Genomic DNA, 21,718 nt, shown 5'->3' on the forward strand with positions numbered 1-21,718 from the left:
TTATCAATAATCACATTTATTGAGAGGACATTGACCATGCACACTATTGGAAGGAAGAAATATACACATCAATAACAGCCTTGTTGGGGTTAGAATAGTACCTGATTATAGTATTTTAATTGACATTATAATCAATAAAAACAATGGAATCATTTTTTAAACGGACAAGTCCTCCTTTAGAACAAACACTTAAAGTTTGGAATGTGAAGGGGTACCCCACAGCATGACAAGCATGTGCCACTCCTTTAGGATGAAGCCTGTACAGTTCTAACAGTAGTAAGTGAAACATTTGTATTAGGAACTGCCATAGGAAGATAAAGTGAGAGTTTTCACAGACATACAGTTTTCTGTACAATCAATTATTTGTAGTTCCAGTATATCAGTGATAGCTATTGGCTTGTGGTTTCCATTTAGAGAAGATCAATTAATGCCCAAATGTGCTAGTTTCAACTTTTGTGGTTTATGGATAATAGTTCAAAGGACTAATATTTGACCTTTTTATATGCCAACGTACAATAACAAACCTTGAAATATCCCCATTAAAACATTTATACTATACTCATATACAGATTTATAACAAAAATATTGATTTGTTCTTTCCACCAAACCTTTCACGTGTGTTGCCTGTCAGTCATTACTACTACAGTCGTAGAAGGTCAAAAACATGCCAATAATAGCGTTTAGGAGAACTCTTATTTACCTGAGAAATAAACAGTTCAACTTTAAAGCCCCGCAAAGACATCACTTTCCAAGCAATTCCCACCTCGGTCCAGTGTGAACTACACATTGCACATTTTTCATGAAAAGAAGAATATATACTTTCTTTTCGAGTGCTGTCAAAAATACATGGGCAAACAAACTCTTCACTGTGGCCATCACAGATACAAACCATTCAGGGGGAAGGGCTAGAACTGTAAAAGCATCATGTGTTATCAAACGTTAATAACAAATTATTCTCGTTAAATAAATCCTTATTGTTTTTGGTGTGACTCCAGTAGAATCTCGACCTGTTGCCAGCAGGTACAAAGTAGTAAGTACTGTAACTTCCTGATACAGACTTTTTATAATAAGTCACAAATAAATGGGCCGACAGTGACGCTTTCTTACCCATCTTAACGTCGCTCCAATCACATTGAATACCCCCCCAAAACACATATTATTTTAAAAAGATAAATCAATTACCACCATAACATAAACAACAAAAATCTACTCACATAATACCGTACACACCAAACACACACATAAAAAACATTCAACCAAACAAAAACCATAAATAAAACAAAAAGTTATCTTAAGAGCACAGATTTAAACGTAGACTAATATATGAAGTAGATGCAGAAAGTAAACAGCATAGTGGGTCAATTTCCTTTGTTTTGGTCCAACAGAGTGAAGCGATCCGTACCTACCGCTCCAACAGAGTGAAGCGATCCGTACCTACCGCTCCAACAGAGTGAAGCGATCCGTACCTACCGCTCCAACAGAGTGAAGCGATCCGTACCTACCGCTCCAACAGAGTGAAGCGATCCGTACCTACCGCTCCAACAGCGTGAAGCGATCCGTACCTACCGCTCCAACAGAGTGAAGCGATCCGTACCTACCGCTCCAACAGAGTGAAGCGATCCGTACCTACCGCTCCAACAGCGTGAAGCGATCCGTACCTACCGCTCCAACAGCGTGAAGCGATCCGTACCTACCGCTCCAACAGAGTGAAGCGATCCGTACCTACCGCTCCAACAGAGTGAAGGGATCCGTACCTACCGCTCCAACAGCGTGAAGCGATCCGTACCTACCGCTCCAACAGCGTGAAGCGATCCGTACCTACCGCTCCAACAGAGTGAAGCGATCCGTACCTACCGCTCCAACAGAGTGAAGCGATCCGTACCTACCGCTCCAACAGCGTGAAGCGATCCGTACCTACCGCTCCAACAGCGTGAAGCGATCCGTACCTACCGCTCCAACAGCGTGAAGCGATCCGTACCTACCGCTCCAACAGCATGAAGCGATCCGTACCTACCGCTCCAACAGCGTGAAGCGATCCGTACCTACCGCTCCAACAGCGTGAAGCGAACCTGTGTAGATGCGCAGATACTGTGTGTGACTTGCATCTCGCTCATCTGAATATTTGTGGGGCTGCTCGTGGCAACGTCTTTTAGCTGAGTTAACCTTTAAATTACAATACCGCAATGTTCAAAGACTCAGTGACACGGTTTAAAAACGACTTTAGTGCTCTATGTGGGAAATACTGAACATGATCTGCTAGCTGTGAAGAGAGAAGGTGATTGGCTGAGTCAAGTTGAAGGTGCGGAGATAGGGTTCAAAGGTCTTTTAACACAGCCAGGTGATATGTCAGAAGAGCTGAGGCTGGAGCTGGGAGCTACAGTACAGTGTGGATGGTGGGGTAGTTGCATTGTGGCGTATCTGAAGAGAGAGTTGGGCTGAAGACAGAACAGAGATAGTGTCCACTAGCAAGTACTGTAGGTGTGTGTGTTTAACACCGGACAGCGTTCCCGTTCTCCATCTCCGTGATCATGACAGGGAGCAGGCTGCGGGGTGGAGGGGGGCGGAGGGGGTCCGTTAGGGAGGCGGTGAGGGAGGGCGTCAGGGAGGGAATACGAACACGAGGAGCCTCAATGGAGTTCCCTCTCACAGTGATGTGGTCCCAGCCACCCTGAGGAGAGAGAGAGGAAGAGAGAGAGAGAGAAAGATAACAGATGAAGAGAGAAAATCAGACAGCCCCCCCCCACCAAGAAAACATTCAAAGTCATTGGTGTCTCAGAAGCATGTTGATGGGTTAGGGTCAGGGTTAGAGGTAAGGTTAAAGGGTCTCACCCCGATGCCGTAGTCCCACGACTGTCCCTTTGGGTCCATGGGCTGAACCCCCAGACGGTGGCAGACTGTCCCACAGCTCAGACTGTGGCTGCCTTGCACCTTGTCAGCTATGACCCACACCTACACAAACACAACGAGAAAGGTTGAGTTACTCAACACAGTGCAATGTCAAGAGCGTTGAATTTTGAGAAAAGAGAAAGTCACTATGATTCATTATTGCTGACGACAACCACCCAGGTTTTAGATTGTAGGTTCTGCTCACCTGGTCTAGAGGTCCTACGGAGACCTTGCGTACATTGTTGCAGATGTGTTCCCATGATGATCCCTGAGGGTAGCTGGGAGTCAGGCCCTGTCTGAACCACAGGTTACCTGGATGGAGAGCACAGCATTAAAATCATGACAGAAATAAATCATTGAGATGGCACAACTAATAGACAGCTGATAATAAAGACAAGTGTCATAGTAAGTCATGCAATTATTTTCTGTTGTACCATTTTGATCCACAGTGTAGACCGAAGTTCTCCCTACAGACACCTGTTGGAGCTTCTGTCTTCCAGGACAGGGGATGTGGTACCAGCAATCTCCTGCAGGGGGCAATAGTACATTAAACAGCCAGTGGTTAGTCTACTTTCATCATAAGGTGCATCTCTGTGATATGAACCAGAGCCCAGAGAGGTAAGCTCCTCCAGAAAGGAAAAATTGAGACACAGTATTACTGCAAAGCACTTTGTGACAACTGCTGATGTAAAAACAGTTTTAGAAATACATTTCAGTGACTAACTGAACTGTTGATTAGCAGTAAGACTGAAGGGAGAACCCTGGGTTCTGTCAGAGAGTGTGGGCTCTGTGTGGTTCTCTGGCTGACCTGCAGGGCTCTCTGAGGACACAGAGCCCCTGTAGAAGGCAGATCCATCCCTGGCAATGGCCCACACCTGGTTGGCCCCCCCGATGGAGATAGACTTAAAAGGCTGGTCTGTGCCCACGTGAAGCCACGACGTCCCCTAGGAACACACTCAACCACTTCGGTTATCAAATACAATGTGTGCGTATTCACAGTGAACATGTGTGTGTGTGTGAGACTTACGGCAGGAGTCAGTATGGTGACCCCCAGTCTACAGAGCACGTCTCCCTTGTTACTGATGGCCCACAGAGGGATCGGCTCAACACTGCTCTGAGCTCCACACAGGACGATGGTCACGTCACTCAACAAGATGGGCGGGACTTCTTGCCACGGCCCTGTGGTCGTCAGTTTACACTTCCTGTCAGAGGAAATACACTATATATAAACACACAAGTATGTGGACAGCCCTTCAAATGAGTGGATTCGGCTTTTTCAGCCACACACGTTGCTGACAGGTGTATAAAATTGTGCAAACAGCCACCATGCAATCTCCATTGACAAACATTGGCAGTAGAATGACCCATACTAAAGAGCTCAGTGACTTTCAACCTGGCACCGTCAAAGGATGCCGCCTTTCCGAAAACTCAATTTGTCAAGTTCCTGACCTGCTAGAGCTGCCCCGGTCAACTGTAAGTGCTGTTATTGTGAAGTACAAACGTCTAGGAGCAACAACTGCTCAGCCGCGAAGTGGTAGGTCACACAAGCTCACAGAACAGGACTACTGATTGCTGAACCGCATAGCGCGTAAAAATCGTCTGTACTCGGTACACTACCGAGTTCCAAATTGCCTCTGGAAGCAACGTCAGAACAAGAGCTGTTCGTCGGGAGGTTCATGAAATGGGTTTCCATAGCCGAGCAGCCACACACAACCTAAGATCACCATGCGCAATGCCAATCGTTGGCTGGAGTGGGGTAAAGCTCGCCGCCATTGGACTCTGAAGCAGTGGAAACGCGTTCTCTGGAGTGATGAATCACGCTTCCCCATCTGGCAGTCCGACAGACAAATCTGGGTTTGGCGGATGCCAGGAGAAGGCTAGCTGCCCGAATGCATTGTGCCAACTGTAAAGTTTGGTGGAGGAGGAATAATGGTCTGGAGCTGTTTTTCATGGTTTGGGCTAGGCTCCTTAGTTCCAGTGAAGGGAAATCTTAAAGCTACAGCATACAATGACATTCTAGATTATTCTGTGCTTCCAACTTTGTGGCAACAGTTTTTATTTAACCTTTATTTAACTAGGCACTGGACGACAATGGGACAATTGTGAGGCGCCCTATGGGACTCCCAATCATGTCTGGTTGTGATTCAGCCTGGAATCGAACCAGGGTCTGTAGTGATGCCTCTAGCACTGCGATGCAGTGCCGTAGACCGCTGCACCATTCGGGAGCCCAGTTTGGGGAAGACCCTTTCTTGATACAGCTTGACAATTGCCCCCGTGCATAAAGCTGTGTCCAAACAGAAATAGTTTGTTGAGATTGATGTGGAAGAACTTAACTGTCTTGCACAGAGCTTTGACCTCAACCCCCTCGCACACCTTTGGGATGAATTGAAATGCCGACTGCGAGCCAGGCCTAATTGCCCAGCATCAGTGCCCGACATCACTAATGCTCTTGTGGCTGAATGGAAGCAAGTCCTCGCAGCAATGTTCCAACATCTAGCGGAAGGCCTTCCCAGAAGAGTGAAGGCTGTCATAGCAGCAAAAGGGGGACCAACTCCATATTAATGCCCATGATTTTGGAATGAGATGTTCGACGAGCAGGTGTCCACATACTTTTGCCCATGTAGTTTACAAGGGTTGATAAAATAGGAGATAAGTCGCAACTAGACCAGTGTACCACTAGTTAATTAGGTGTGTTAGTACTGGGATGGAGCAAAAACATACACTTCCTGTAGGTCCCCAAGACCAGGGTTGAAGAACTCTGTCCTAGAGCTAATCTAAGGTCAGTTATTGTGTTTCCCTCAATGTCGAAGGTTGGGATTTAGGTAGAGTAAAGCTGATCCTAGATATGTGCTTACGGGCAATTTTTTTACCTAGAGCGCAAACTCAGGGTTGTTTAAACAGAGTACTGAGTCGGCAGAATGAGGCAGACCAGACTATTGTATATCACCTAGGTGGGTGCTACACTTCAGTAGTGGACTATCCAGCCTACCTACAGAGGAGGAGTACACAACGAATGAGGTGCCTGATGAACAGCACCGGGCGTGTCTAAGTAACTGACTGACGCTGCTCCCTCTGTGCCATCAAAGCTCCATCCTCTGAAGTACTGCCTAGCCTTTCTGAACTACCCTGCTCAACAACACCTCGTCATCTGACGCTGTGGATGACCATCGCCCAAGACCTGCCAGATCTCCACATTTGTTTTGTTTGGTTTTACGGCGTCTTTGAGATTCTCTTTGTAATGAAAAGTGCTATATAAAACAAATATATTATTATTGTGTGCTGACTAAATAAACAGTGATGAGGGAACAGAGCCATTGTTGTGTAGTAAGATACAGTACCTGGCCCATCGTCTACGACGAACAAAGTCCTTCAAGGTCTTGTGGCCATGATACGACCTGGAAGAGTACATACAGAGGGAGGGAGAGAAAATACATGACAGTGATGTAAACAAATATTATGGTTGCTTTCAAGCTGGGAAAAGATTCAGCTTGATGTGATAGATAGACCAATGAATATGTATTGGGGAAGGTTAGGTACACTCACGTTGGGAAATCAGCTGCGTATTGCCAACCCTCTCGGTCTGTCCCCCCGGAGATCCCATAGTCAATGGTCCAGTCTGCTACCTGATAAGAGACAGAGCAGTTAGCAAAACAAGTGTCCCACCCTGATCAGTTTCACCTGTCCTCGTTATTGTCTCCACCCCCTCCGGGTGTTGCTTGTTTCCCCCAGTGTATTTATCCCTGTGTTTCCTGTCTCTCTGTACCAGTGTATTTATCCCTGCGTTTCCTGTCTCTCTGTACCAGTGTATTTATCCCTGCGTTTCCTGTCTCTCTGTACCAGTGTATTTATCCCTGTGTTTCCTGTCTCTGTGCCAGTGTATTTATCCCTGCGTTTCCTGTCTCTCTGTACCAGTGTATTTATCCCTGTGTTTCCTGTCTCTGTGCCAGTGTATTTATCCCTGCGTTTCCTGTCTCACTGTACCAGTGTATTTATCCCTGCGTTTCCTGTCTCTCTGTACCAGTGTATTTATCCCTGCGTTTCCTGTCTCTGTGCCAGTGTATTTATCCCTGTGTTTCCTGTCTCTCTGTACCAGTGTATTTATCCCTGTGTTTCCTGTCTCTGTGCCAGTGTATTTATCCCTGTGTTTCCTGTCTCCCTGTACCAGTGTATTTATCCCTGTGTTTCCTGTCTCTCTGTACCAGTGTATTTATCCCTGCGTTTCCTGTCTCTCTGTACCAGTGTATTTATCCCTGTGTTTCCTGTCTCTCTGTACCAGTCTATTTATCCCTGTGTTTCCTGTCTCTGTGCCAGTGTATTTATCCCTGTGTTTCCTGTCTCTCTGTACCAGTGTATTTATCCCTGTGTTTCCTGTCTCTCTGTACCAGTGTATTTATCCCTGTGTTTCCTGTCTCTGTGCCAGTGTATTTATCCCTGCGTTTCCTGTCTCACTGTACCAGTGTATTTATCCCTGTATTTCCTGTCTCTCTGTGCCAGTGTATTTATCCCTGTGTTTCCTGTCTCTGTGCCAGTGTATTTATCCCTGTGTTTCCTGTCTCTGTGCCAGTGTACTTATCCCTGCGTTTCCTGTCTCACTGTACCAGTGTATTTATCCCTGTATTTCCTGTCTCTCTGTGCCAGTGTATTTATCCCTGTGTTTCCTGTCTCTGTGCCAGTGTATTTATCCCTGTGTTTCCTGTCTCTCTGTACCAGTGTATTTATCCCTGTGTTTCCTGTCTCTGTGCCAGTGTATTTATCCCTGTGTTTCCTGTCTCTGTGCCAGTTCATCAAGTCAACCAGCGTGTTTTTCCCCGTACTCCTTTTGCTATTTCCTTTTTGCTACTCCTCCCGGTTTTGACCCCTGCCTGACTCTGGACTTCTTTCCCGCCTGCCTGATCATCCTGCCTGGTCTGACCTTGATTCTGCCTGCCCTTCAGTACCTTTTGGACTCTGAACTGGTTTTGACCCTTTTGCCTGTCCACGACCATTCTCTTGCCTTCCCCTATTGGATTAATAAACATTGTAAGACTCCAACCATCTGCCTCCTGTGTCTGCATCTGGGTCTCGCCTTGTGTCATGATAACAAGCTTTGTTTGTAGGACCGTTTTAGACATCTACTGCTACTGTGTGCATGTTTAGTTTAAGTTCAAATGTGATACTGTCCATAGAGCTCGCCAGCTTGTAGTCCATGACCTTTATGAATTATGAAGCCTTTAATGTGCTCGTTCTGATTACATAAATGCAAAAAAAATACATTGGCTGATGAAGATAATCTCGTTTAAAAAAAGTTTACGGTCTCCTAAACCTGTTTACCATAGACCTTATTTTTTCTATTTATCCAAAACTTCCACAAAATCCCCATTAATTTCCCCATAGGCTTTGACCAACCATGGCAGAGTTAGTGCCTACAAAAAAGTTGTCATTACTATTGCTCTCTGAGGGTGAAATTGACATATTTTGTCCTGCTAGTGATACCCACCCATGTCCAGTGAGGAGATGGAGGCTTGGTGTTGGCCTTGGTACACTCCTGCAGACCTGTTGCATCACTCCACATGTAACGGTCTGTTGGGAGGCCTCTGTTGGTGTAACCTGTGACTGGGTTCCACCTCTGGTTCTCATAGATGTAGACACACTTCACATCTGTCTGGGTGTAGATGTTATCTGTGCTGCTGGCCAGACCTGACAAAGACAAGAGAGAGATTATAGTCAGGAGCTGAGATCAAGTAGAGCAGATAAATACCCTTTCACCCTGACCAAACTGGCCCTGCGCATGTTGATTTTGTCTATCCCCACCAGATGCGATCATGACACACAGGTAAAAATAACAAATCTAAATGTGAGCCAACTATATCAATTTGGGGACTGTTCGAAACACAAAATATACATTTGTGGTCATTAAGATAGCTTGCTAATTTGTCCTGGGAGATAAACATTGGGTTGTTATTTTACCTGACATGAATAATATGGTGCCGAGTGCCGAGTCATACAAAATGGTGTGTTTCTCTATTCTGACGATTAATTCACAGGGGCGCAGTGGTCTAAGGCACTGCAAGAGGCGTCACTACAGTCCCTGGTTCAAATCCAGGCTGTATCACATCTGTAACGGCGGTCCTCCTCCTCTTCATCTTCGGAAGAGGAGGAGTATTGAGGGAACCAAGGCGCAGCGTAGTGAAATGACATTTTTATTAACGAAAAAACACGAACTTGAATAAACTAACAAAAATAACAAACGGTGTAGACAGACCTATACGACGAACTCACATAAAACAAGAAGAACGCACGAATAGGACAATTAGACTACACAAACCGAACAAACCGTAACAGTACCGTATGGTGCAAACAATTACACAGACACGGAAGACAATCACCCACAACGAACACTGTGACAACGCCTACCTAAATATGACTCTTAATTAGAGGAACGCCAAACACCTGCCTCTAATTAAGAGCCATACCAGGCAACCCAAAACCAACACAGAAACAGAAAACATAGAATGCCCACCCAACCTCACGTCCTGACCAACTAACACACATAACAAACTAACATAAATAGGTCAGGAACGTGACATAACCCCCCCATAAGGTGCGAACTCTGGGCGCACCAGCACAAAATCTAGGGGAGGGTCTGGGTGGGCATCTAACCACGGTGGTGGCTCAGGCTCCGGGCGAGGTCCCCACCCCACCATAGTCAATCCCAACCTCCATCTACCCCTAAAAATGTCCACCCATATCCCACAAAATCCTCTTTGTAACATCCATGACAGGGACAGCACCGGGACAGAGGAATAAATCAAGACAGAGGGATAGATAAGAATAAAGAGGTAGATCAAGATAGAGAGGGAGATCATAATAGAGGGGCAACTCCGGACTGAAAGGCAGCTCCGGACAGAGAGACAGCTCTGGACTGAGGGGAAGTTCTGGGTATATAGCCATTTCTGGCTGAAGGGCAGCTCCCGGCTGACTGACGAATCTGGACGCTCATGGCAGGCTGACGGCTCTCGACGCTCATGGCTGGCTGACGGCTCTCGACGCTCATGGCTGGCTGGCGGCTCTCGACGCTCATGGCTGGCTGGCGGCTCTCGACGCTCATGGCTGGCTGGCGGCTCTCGACGCTCATGGCTGGCTGGCGGCTCTCGACGCTCATGGCTGGCTGGCGGCTCTCGACGCTCATGGCAGGCTGACGGCTCTCGACGCTCATGGCTGGCTGGCGGCTCTGGCAGATCCTGTCTGGCTGGCGGCTCTGGCAGATCCTGTCTGGTTGGCGGCTCTGGCAGATTCTGTCTGGTTGGCGGCTCTGGCAGATTCTGTCTGGTTGGCGGCTCTCGACGCTCATGGCAGGCTGACGGCTCTCGACGCTCATGGCTGGCTGGCGGCTCTGGCAGATCCTGTCTGGTTGGCGGCTCTGGCAGATTCTGTCTGGTTGGCGGCTCTGGCAGATTCTGTCTGGTTGGCGGCTCTGGCGGATCCTGTCTGGCGGGCGGCTCTAGCGGCTCCTGTCTGGCGGGCGGCTCTAGCGGCTCCTGTCTGGCGGGCGGCTCTAGCGGCTCCTGTCTGGCGGGCGGCTCTAGCGGCTCCTGTCTGGCGGACGGCTCTGTAGGCTCATGGCAGACGGGCGGCTTTGCAGGCTCATGGCAGACGGGCGGCTTTGCAGGCTCATTGCAGACGGATGGCTCAGATGGCGCTGGTGAGACGGATGGCTCAGATGGCGCTGGTGAGACGGATGGCTCTGGCCGGATAAGGCGCACTGTAGACCTGGTGCGTGGTGCCGGAACTGGAGGCACCGGGCTAAGGACACGCACCTTCATACTAGTGCGGGGAGCAGGGACAGGGCACACTGTACTCTCAAAGCCCACTCTATACCTGGTGCGTGGTACCGGCACTGGTGACACCGGGCTGAGGACAAGCACATCAGGATTAGTAGGGGGAGAAGAAACAGTGTGTACAGGGCTCTGGAGACGCACAGGAGGCTTAGTGCGTGGTGCCGGAACTGGAGGCACCGAACTGGATACACGCACTACAGGGAGAGTGCGTGGAGGAGGAACTGGAACTGGGCTCAGGAGACGCACTGGTAGCCTAGTGCGTAGTGTAGGCACTGTAGGTACTAGGCTGGGGCGGGGAGGTGGCGCCGGAAATACCGGACCATGGAGGCGTACTGGCACTCTTGAGCATTGAGCCTGCCCAACCTTACCTGGTTGAATGCTCCCGGTCGCCTGACCAGTGCGGGGAGGTGGAATAACCAGCACCGGCCTATGTAGGCGAACCGGGGAAACCATGCGTAAGGCAGGTGCCATGTATGCCGGCCCGAGGAGACGCACTGGAGACCAGACGCGTTGAGCCGGCCTCATGACACCTGGCTCAATACCCAATCTAGCCCTGCCAGTGCGGGGAGGTGGAATAACCCGCACTGGGCTATGCACTCGTACAGGAGACACCGTGCGCTCTACTGCGTAACACGGCGCCTGCCCGTACTCCCGCTCTCCACGGTAAGCCTGGGAAGTGGGCGCAGGTCTCCTACCTGCCCTTGGCCCACTACCTCTTAGCCCCCCCCAAGAAATTTTTGGGTGTTACTCACGGGCTTTTTGGGCTTCCGTGCCAGACGCATTCCCTCATAACTCCGGTTCCTCTCTCCGGTAGCCTCTGCTCTCCTCAGTGCCTCCAGCTGTTCCCATGGGAGGCGATCCCTACCAGCCAGGATCTCCTCCCATGTGTAGCAACCTTTTCCGTCCAATATATCGTCCCAAGTCCATTCCTCCTTTTCCTGTCCCTTACTCCGTTTACTCCGCTGCTGATTCTGTAACGGCGGTCCTCCTCCTCTTCATCTTCGGAAGAGGAGGAGTATTGAGGGAACCAAGGCACAGCGTAGTGAAATGACATTTTTATTAACGAAAAAACACGAACTTGAATAAACTAACAAAAATAACAAACGGTGTAGACAGACCTATACGACGAACTCACATAAAACAAGAAGAACGCACGAATAGGACAATTAGACTACACAAACCGAACAAACCGTAACAGTACCGTATGGTGCAAACAATTACACAGACACGGAAGACAATCACCCACAACGAACACTGTGACAACGCCTACCTAAATATGACTCTTAATTAGAGGAACGCCAAACACCTGCCTCTAATTAAGAGCCATACCAGGCAACCCAAAACCAACACAGAAACAGAAAACATAGAATGCCCACCCAACCTCACGTCCTGACCAACTAACACACATAACAAACTAACATAAATAGGTCAGGAACGTGACAACATCTGGCCGTGATTGGGAATCCCACGGGCTACTCACAATTGGCCCAGTGTCGTCCAGGTTTGGCCGGGGTAGACCGTCATTGTAAATAAGAATTTGTTCTTAACTGACGTGCCTGGTTAAATAAGGTTATATAAATAAATCTTCTCTCCTCATTCATCTTTAAAGCACCCACATGGGTTTGTATGCTCATGGAAACTAATGAGTAGGTGGGAGAGGCGTGACTAGCAGCGCATTGAGCGTCTCAAATAGAACCAAGTTCTACTTTAGCGTTCGGCAAGGAAGATGTTCGTTGACGCGTGTGAGCACTTTGGGTGAAATGATTGAATAACATGTACGCATTAATTTATTTTCCAATGCTCGCACACGCAACGTTGCCAGTTTGGTTGACCTGTTAGTGGCTATACAGTACTTGGTCATGTTTAGCATATGCTTTAAGTCCAGTCCAGTAGGTTTATGTTTAGTATATATTTGTGTTTACCCTGGAAGAATCCCCCTCCATAGCCGCCGGTGTAGACCCAGGCAGTGTGGTCGTAGCCTACCCCCCACACCACCCCCAAACTGTTACACTCCACCAGACGTAGGTGGCCCCCCACCTGATGCCAGAACCTGCAAACACACACACAGACAGGACAGACAAGGAAGACAGGGCAGAGCAACATGTGGTTAGAGACAAAAGAAAGAAAAGTATACCATTTTCCAGTGACTGTCAACCAATGTTTTATCAGTTAAGACTATTCAGTTGCAAGTGCATATATCTGATCAATAAATATCTATCTATTTATCCACAAATAACTCATTCATGATGTACTGCAGGTTTGTATTCATAGGTCTCATTTATCAAGCCTTTATAAAGCATTGATAACAGCCCAGAGGACATGTCTTACATCTGGTCACATGGTGTGGGGTAGGGACAGGCCTCCAGGCTAGGCGAAGGCTCACAGACGAAGATGTCTCCTTTACAGGTGACTGACCAGATGGCTTGTTTAGAAGGGGGACCCTGGATCCCCCGGGCGTCACAGCACGACACACTCAGCAGGGCCAGCTGGGGGTACAGAGAAACATAGTCAAGACATTAAGGCCCCACTTTTACCAAACTACAACTTATAAAGGACGTATATGGCATACATAAATTCATAAGCCCTACATAGAGGCAAAGTCATACTACATAAAAGGTTCATTTAAAAAAATGGTTATATCTGGTTCTTTGTGGCATAACCCTTTCGCCATCCATAATTTAGCATGACATTTGCTTATGAATAAAACATGATATTATGTGAAAATGGAGCACTGTACTTTGTGACAGGTTCAGATGGAAGACAGTGATCATATAACCTACCCAGTCATGCATCTCCACCTCAGTGGCAGCAGCCAGTCTGATAGGCCACCTCTGTTTGGTCCTCTCTGCTGTGTAGACGGCAAACGTGTGTTTGGAGTCATTCAGCACCGGCACCAAGATAGTCACCTCGTTGATGAACGCATGCAGGTACTGGAGAGAGGGAGGAGAGGAGGAGAAAACGAGGACTAAATAACTCATCACAGAAAACACCCACACACAGGCACTGTGACCCTCCCCTCACCTTCTTCTCCTCATTGAAGTTGTAGTAGAGGAAGAGGATGCCGTCCTGGTTTCCCTCAGGCCCTGAGAACTGCTCCAGGGCAAACCTCACATCCACCCACTTATGGGGCTTCCAGTCCCTCCACCACTGCATGGTCCCTTTCTTCACCCACACAGACTGGGGCGGAGGGGGGGAGGGAGGGAGAGAAGGGGGGGAGGGAGGGAGACTAATCAACGTCTATACAACAAGGGCAAGTCATAAACAAAACTCATTAAATCAAGGCAAGCAACCAAAAAGTAGCATTTGTAAACGTTCAAGTTGTCGGTACCTGTTCTACGGCCTGTTCGTAGTGTTTAAAGTGGTCCATCTCTCTCTTGGAGCGTTCGCTGAGCTGCTCATAGATCTGTTTCCGCCAGGCCGCTGTCTGGGCTGGACTGATGGACAGACTCATGGACTGGACTGATGATGCCAGGGCTAGGAGAGACAATAAGACAAAGGTCCAAACTTTATCAACAACGTGTGAGGAAACACTCCAGTGGCTCAACAACAAGGAAAAAGCAGAGATACACTGTTACATCAGGCAGAAGTGTCTATTCTGGTTTAATTGCGAGTTGCAGCTGGCGTTTTGCTTATTCCTAGGCTTGTTTTAATATACAGGAGAAATACAATTTCAAAGCGATACAATATCTACAGTATCTGTGTCTCACCTGTGGCAGAGTTGAACCAGTTGAGCTGGGAGTGACAGTTCACACCACAGCCTCCTCCACTGACCCATGCCCAGAGCGGGTGTTCATCTGCCCCATACGGCTCCCCCTGACACAGGGTGTAGGTGGCCACCGAGGACAGACTACAGGTGTCAGCCGAGTCCCCTCTCACCACGGCAGGCCCCACAGCCAGGTGAGTCTGGGTCTCTTCCAGGTCCACGTTACTCCACTGGGGGTCCCCAAGCCCTCCAGACAGGCTGGGGGAGAGAAGCAGGGCCGGAGGGGGACACTTGGCCTCCGGTTCCCCAAGAGCGACTTCCTCTTCTGGGATAGAGGGACTAGCAGTGGTGGCAGCGGTGGCCCCCTCCTGTTTGACCTCACGGTCGGAGAGCATCTCAGAGATGAAGCTGTCGCTGGTGACCTTAGGGATGCGTGGTTTGGGGACGTCGGGGTCGATGGGAGGGGGCTCAGGGGGAGGAGAGGAGGGGCATGACCCTACTTCTAGGACCGCCCTCTGTGGACCGCCCTCTGTGTCCGAGTCTTCACTCATCACAGACTGGGCTTGGACCTCACCACTGAAGAAACAACCAGCACTGTGGGACGGGGAGAGAGAGAGAGAGGGAGAGAGAGATATTAGTATTACGCAGAGCACCCAGCTAGCAGACTGTTTGGCTAATCGTTTTATGTAGATGAGATTGCCCAAGCATTGGAAATGTGTCACAGTATTCCGTGTCCATGTCCACCTGTGCAGACTGCTAATGCTGGCGGAGGAGTGGGACCTGATGTCTCCGTCTCGGGGCACATTGACAGCCTTCCAGGCTTTACCACTCAACTCACTGGAGGTCACACCCTGACGGAAATACACTGCCCGGTCCACACAGCTAATACCCCACACCTGGACAGAGTCAGAACAAACAGACATTTACTTGTGTAGAATGCCCGACCAAACATGTTTCAGCACCATGGACAAAGTGAATCTTTATAAACCACACTCAGAGAACTTACCTGACAATCTATTAGAAGGTCTGTTAATAAACATTGATCAAATCCTTACCTGGTCGTTGAGGCCCACGTTGACCATGACCATCTCCCCGACCATCCCGATCCAGCCTGAACCACATGGGTTATGGGAGTTGATGCCACGCCTGAACCATACCTGACAGATACAGAGAGATAATCATCAGGAACATACTGCTGACAAGGGAAGCGTTAGAGAGCATACATGAGAGTGTTTCATATAGTCTTACTTTGTTGTCCTTGGTGACAGCCCAGACTACGTTGTCCCCCACAGCTACGTGGATGGCCCCGGCCTCTGGGTTGGGAGAGTCCACCACCACCCAGGACGAGCCTTGCAGAGAAAGAAGAGGAGGAAAGACACCATTAGACACACTCTCAGGCTCTCTCTCGCTCACAAAAATGTTTCCTCTCTCCATCTCTCTCTCCCTTGCACACACACAAACAGACACAAACATGTGGTCTCTCATTCTCTGTCTCCTTCTCGCTCTCTCTCTCTCTCTCTCACACGAATACACACACACACACTTCCTCTGTTAACCAGCCACCTTGTGGGCAGTCTCTGGTGATGCCCTCCCTGACAATGAGTTGTCCCTCCCAGAGCACAGCCCAAACCAGGTCCCCTGGCCCACAGCTGATCTGCACCACCTCCCCAGGCAGAGACACCTCCTCCCAGCCATCCCCCTCTGGGCTGTGGTGATGGATACCCTCACGAAACCACACCTAATGACCCAGATCATACACACACAGGCAATTAGTCAATCAAATTGATTTGTTAGTTTACGAATACATTTGTGTTGTATGTGTGTGTTTTGTGATCTCTGGAGATATGACCTCGCCCTCTGAGCTGTGTGTGTGCGCGCGTGTCAATGCCATTCATGTGTGTGTGCATGTATTAGTGTGTTTGTGTGTGTGCATATATGTGTGTGTGCGTGTAATACCTTGCCCTGTAGAGAGACAGCCCACAAAGACAGCCTCCCCCTGGGCTCCTCACTGATCTCCCAGCCTCCACAGCTGATGTCATTAAAGGGGTCTGGCAGGGGACCACTGTGAACCTCGGATGGGATCTGGTAACAGAGAGATACGGGTCAACACACACACACACACAGGCCTAAACAACCCTACAGTGATGATGAGTACAGTTCAGTACATGAAGAAAGCATTCACAGCAGAGGCATACAGTTACATCCTAGCTGTGACAGGTGATTATATTGCTCCAAATACACACCTTGGCCCAGGTGTCCGTGGCCTTGTACCTCCTGTAGCGGATCCATCGCCGGCGACGGACACACGAGTTCCACTTCTTGTCTTTGATGTAGGTGGCAGGGAAGTCCATGGCATAGGTCCAACCCTGCGGACACACAGACAAATCCATTCACACATGAATCATCGTAGGTGAGGGTAAGACAATGACATAGAGGGAGGGAAGGAAGGAAAGAGAGAGTGAGGGAAAGAGAGAAGGTGAGAACGTCTAAAATGGGGAGACAAGAGAGAAAGATACCGATAAAGACAGAGAGAAAGAGAGAGTGAGAAAAACAGCGAAGAACAACAGACACTCACTCCTTTCTCTGTGGGTTCTCCTCCAAAGTTCTCATCGATGTACCAGTCCCCCTCCCACTCCCAGTTGGTCGAGGGAAGAAGGAAACTGTCCAGGGGTTGGTGTTCCAGCCCTGTGATGTCACTCCAATGCCAGCGGTCGCTCGGCAACAAGTGATCCGAGAAGTTATCCTTGGGATTCCATCTCTGAGAGAGAGAATTATAAGAACCATAAATGCAGCAGGTGCAAAAGAAGCAGAAACACACACACACACTAGTGATGCGCAGGTCAGCTATTTGTACACCTGCACCCGCCCGTAATTTCTAATAACCCACCTGCAAACGCCCGACTATATATGATCAAGTGAAAATCTGCACCCAACCCACAAATATAGAAAATGCACTGTACAGTCAGAGGAAGAATGATCTTTTGACAGGCCTTTTAAGATAGGAGTATGTTTCTGCTTATATTTTCAGACATTTTGGTAGGCTATTTGTTAGTCAACTTGTCTATAATTGAATACATGCAGCTTCTCTTCTGCCATTACTTGGTCCCGTGTGGCTCAGTTGGTAGAGCATGGCGCTTGCAACGCCAGGGTTGTGGGTTCATTCCCCACGGGGGGACCAGGATGAATATATATGAACTTTCCAATTTGTAAGTCGCTCTGGATAAGAGCGTCTGCTAAATGACTAAAATGTAAAATGTACTTGTTGCCCTAGAAGACTAAATAAACAGTTGATCGCCAGAATAATGTCATAAATTGATAGAATGAATGCTTCAATCTAGTTGACGTCGGTAAAGTTTGTTTTCTCCTTCATCTCTGCTTCTCTAGTGGAGCAAAGACGTTTATGGACCAGGGAGAAAATGCAATAACAAAAAAAAAAAAACTGGAAAGATTTCCCGCGCAAAATCAGTTTGACCGGTTTTAAGAAAATGAAAAGCTGTTAAATAGACCCAACATGTTGCTGATAAGACTTCAGTTCGGCTTGGATGCATATTTGATGTGGTTGAAATAGTATCAGCTTTTATGATGCTGATAAAGATAGCATCTTTACAGACAGTCACTAACCGGTTTCATTCTGTTTCATTCTCTCAAGATGCTGAAATAAATCAAGAATATATTTCTTCACTCCTGTTCCAGAGAGTCAAAATTAACATTTGGTGTATAATTGTACTGCAAGGAATGCTCAATTCTGCAAGAGTTAATATTATATTAGGTTATGTGAAAGGTTATAGACCTACAGTCAGTGTCCAGATTTCAGTTAGGCTATTTTTCCATCCATTTAACCCATTTGAACAGTCGCCTACAGTTCCCTTGGCGTACCATTTTAACCTCTACAGGATCGGTCGGGACAGTTTTTGCTCAATATGCAATAATGTGACTAGAATGACGTTGTAACCAACAGCCAACTTTCCGAGACAAAGACATGTCTTATATGGGCAGGAAGCTTAAATTATTGTTAATCTAACTGCAGTGTTCAATTTACAGTAGAACCCCCCTAGTATTTCTGTATGTTCTCTATAGTTAGGTACTTGAAAATGTATAAATTGACCACTTCGACACATTTGGTCAAACTCATGGCAGACTTGATACAAAATATTGTGTAGTGATGTAATTCTTCACTGGATGAGTCTGAAACTTTGCACACACACTACTGCCATCTTGTGTACAACGCCTAAATTACACATAGAATCCTATCTCAATGTATGGCCTTTCTCTTGCATTTCAAAGATGATGGAACAAACAAAAAATAGAAAACGCATGCTTTTTTGTTTGTACTATCTTCTACCAGATCTAATGTGTTATATTCTCCTACATTCATTTCAAATTTCCACAAACTTCTAAATGTTTCCTTTCAAAATGGTATCAAGAATATGCATAGCCTTGCTTCAGGTCCTGAGCTACAGGCAGTTAGATTTGGGTATGTCATTTTAGGCGGAAATTTAAAAAAAGAGTCCGATCCTTAAGAGGTTCCCGTTTGTGACTGTCAAATTTGTATAGTGCCTCACAATCATCACGCATGACATAGCCGACACTGCTATCATCCTCTTTTGCCATTTCACCACATTTTTCCAAAACATTAGAATACTGTTCTGGCCCTCCTATTTATTTTCAACTCTACATTTCACAGCTTTTTTCTTATTGAATTAAACTCCGACACTGTCATTTTTGCTTCAGTGGATCGAGGTTAACTTTTTCAAAAGCATTTGGCCGTATATTTGGCACGCTACAGTTAGGCCCTTATAGTTTAGGCTTGGGCTACGTACTAACACCAGATAAAGAAAGAAGAACCTCAATGTAGCCTAAAGATATGACTTGCACAATAATTATGCATTTATGGATTTTCGATTAAAAAACAAATCTTTATTCAGCCCGTTCGGCACCCACCCGCCCTTCATTCACACAATATTTCATGACCCTAAACCTGTCCGTCCCGAGGACACACACACCATGTACCTGGTTCTCGTATGTCTCCTCCTGGTAACGTATGGGTACATCACTAGAGTGGACATTCAGGTAGATGTGGTGGTCACAGGCGATACCCCAGCAACACTGCTGTACGGCTGTCACCCTCTTAAACTCTAACAAGGCATCATGACACTGCTCCCACTGCTGCCCTCCAGTGGACAGGCTGTAAACGCGCCCGTACACATCCACTGCCCACAGCAGGGACACAGGCATGGTCAGGCCTAGGGAGAAGGAAGACATAACAAAGTAAGATGCCTTGTTTTCATTTAGAAAGAGGGATGAGAAATGGGGAAGAGGAGGATGGACAATTAGCAGAGGTCACAGAGAGGGAGGAGTATAAAGGGGGTAAGGAGGAAGAAAAGTAGAGAGAAAGCGAGAGAGCGAGTTCTCTCAAATGACCCTCCTTGAGAGGCACACACCCAGCCAAACTGCTTGGTCTAATAATAAGGAAATCCTATTTCTAATTAAAACAGTCTAGTGATGTAGCTAGGCTAGCCAGAAGGCTAGTGAGTCTGAATCAGCACGCTCACTGCTGACCTTCTGTTCAGCTCTCCCTCATGGCCCATGGCCCTGCCTCATCTCTCTTCTGGAAGCAAGGAGTGTACAATAAGCTATAGTACAGAGTCTGCCTCTATTCCATCTATCCATGTAAGGGTAAAAGCAGTGGTGTATAGTACTTAAGTAAAAATACTTTAAAGTACTACTTAAGTTGGTTTTGGGGGTATTTGTACTTTACTTTTTATATTTTTGGCAACTTTTACTTCGCTTCATTCCTAAAGAAAATAATGTACTTCCTACTTCAAACATTTTCCTTGACACCGTAAAGTACTCGTTACATTTTGACAGGAAAATGGTCCAATTCACACAAGAGAACATCCCTGGTCAACCCTACTGCCTCTGATCTGGCAGACTCACTAAATACAAATGCTTCATTTGTAAATTATGTCTGAGTGTTGGAGTTTGCCCCTGGCTATCCACCAATAAATTTAAAAAATAAAATTGTGCTGTCTGGTTTGCTTAATAATATAAGGAAGTTGAAATGATTTATACTTTTACTTTTGCTACTTAAGTACATTTTAGCAATTCCATTCACTTTTGATACTTAAGTATATTTTAAACCAAATACATTTAGACTTTTACTGGGTGACTTTCACCTTTACTTTTACTCAAGTATGACAATTGAGTACTTTTTCCACCACTGGGGTAAAAGGCTAAACTGACCTTACACTAGTGTCTAGGCGGGGCAGCCTCAACCTATTACATCCTATCCTTATCCCAGTACGTTATGTAATGCCTGGGGCGAGTGCTGCTCTACGAAGTTGTAGCCCCTGTCACAAACAATCAATAAACTAGCCAGAGAGATAAACCTGTATACTATCTGAAGCAAGCTGCGATCTGATCTAGTGACTCGCCCAATTAACTCGAGATTCTCTAGATACTGGTACTTGCTAAACTGTAACATTGTCACTCACTGGGAAAATACTGTGGCACATGAATTACGTTTGCTACATTGTAATAGGATGGTGAATGATCAACATTGATACATTGTTGATTATCGGGCACCTACGTGACATATAGTAGCTCAGCTTTTGGTTGGTTTACAAAGTAGTCTACTTTTAGCATGCTAAACTTATCGCAGGTAGACTGCAATTGTAGCATAACAGCTGACTACTGCTATCAGCAAATCTACAATCACATAAAGGACACTGAACCTTACAAACGTGGCATGACTATACATACAATGAATGGCCTGGCTAGCACGGAGTAAATATTAGCTTGACATTGCTATTTAAGCGTTACAGGGAGGCTTACCACTAAAGCACAGCCATAAATGTAATAGTTAGCAATAGCTCATCACTTACCGTGTGTTCTCTCTCATAAACGGTATGGTAAATCACCACAATTCATTCGTCATATCAGATTGAATATTACATTAATAGCGATATTTTCTTTAATCCGAAACAGGAAGTGTGGTGTTTTACTGTAAACGCGGATTGGCTGCTGCACCAAATGAACCAATGGCTGAATTTGTCCAGTAGGCGATGAATGAGCTTTATTATTATAGGGCATTACAAGATCTGGATAATAACATTGGATAATGTAATACAATAGAATATAATACAATACAATATTGCTCTTCTCTTTCGTTACCAGCACTGACTTTGCTGATAGCTGTTTTATTGAGGAAAGTTTTACTTTGTGATGTGTTGTTGCACTGACTGTAAGTCTGCTAAATGGACAAACGTAAAAGTAAATTTGGTTAGAACAGAAATGGGCTTTTCCCCCAACA

General features: G+C 46.8%; 1 protein-coding gene across 2 annotated transcripts; it reads right to left on the bottom strand.

Annotated features, from left to right (window-relative positions):
- On the bottom strand, window positions 1-21,443 carry tecpr1a (tectonin beta-propeller repeat containing 1a). Of its 2 annotated transcripts, XR_008755313.1 has the most exons (25): window positions 21,291-21,443; window positions 19,417-19,649; window positions 16,982-17,164; window positions 16,650-16,772; window positions 16,363-16,488; window positions 15,970-16,144; window positions 15,655-15,755; window positions 15,462-15,563; window positions 15,151-15,302; window positions 14,411-15,000; window positions 14,032-14,177; window positions 13,725-13,880; window positions 13,484-13,633; window positions 13,032-13,189; window positions 12,626-12,753; window positions 8,363-8,562; window positions 6,430-6,509; window positions 6,225-6,281; window positions 3,914-4,088; window positions 3,695-3,830; window positions 3,321-3,413; window positions 3,092-3,198; window positions 2,830-2,949; window positions 1,755-2,668; window positions 1-1,722 (listed from the first exon to the last, which is right to left on the bottom strand). XR_008755313.1 is itself a non-coding variant. In XM_055890235.1 (24 exons), exons 2-24 carry the CDS (start codon window positions 19,639-19,641, stop codon window positions 2,489-2,491), a joined length of 3,663 nt encoding a protein of 1,220 aa, XP_055746210.1. In that variant the 5' UTR covers window positions 19,642-19,649; window positions 21,291-21,443; the 3' UTR covers window positions 1-2,488. The 2 variants fall into 2 exon arrangements, 1 of the variants encoding a protein (XP_055746210.1); XM_055890235.1 differs by having other exon boundaries at window positions 1-2,668.
- Between the last annotated feature and the right edge of the window lie 275 nt (window positions 21,444-21,718).

This window comes from Salvelinus fontinalis, chromosome 30 (assembly GCF_029448725.1).
Source record: "Salvelinus fontinalis isolate EN_2023a chromosome 30, ASM2944872v1, whole genome shotgun sequence".
In the NCBI taxonomy this organism is placed as follows: domain Eukaryota; kingdom Metazoa; phylum Chordata; class Actinopteri; order Salmoniformes; family Salmonidae; genus Salvelinus; species Salvelinus fontinalis.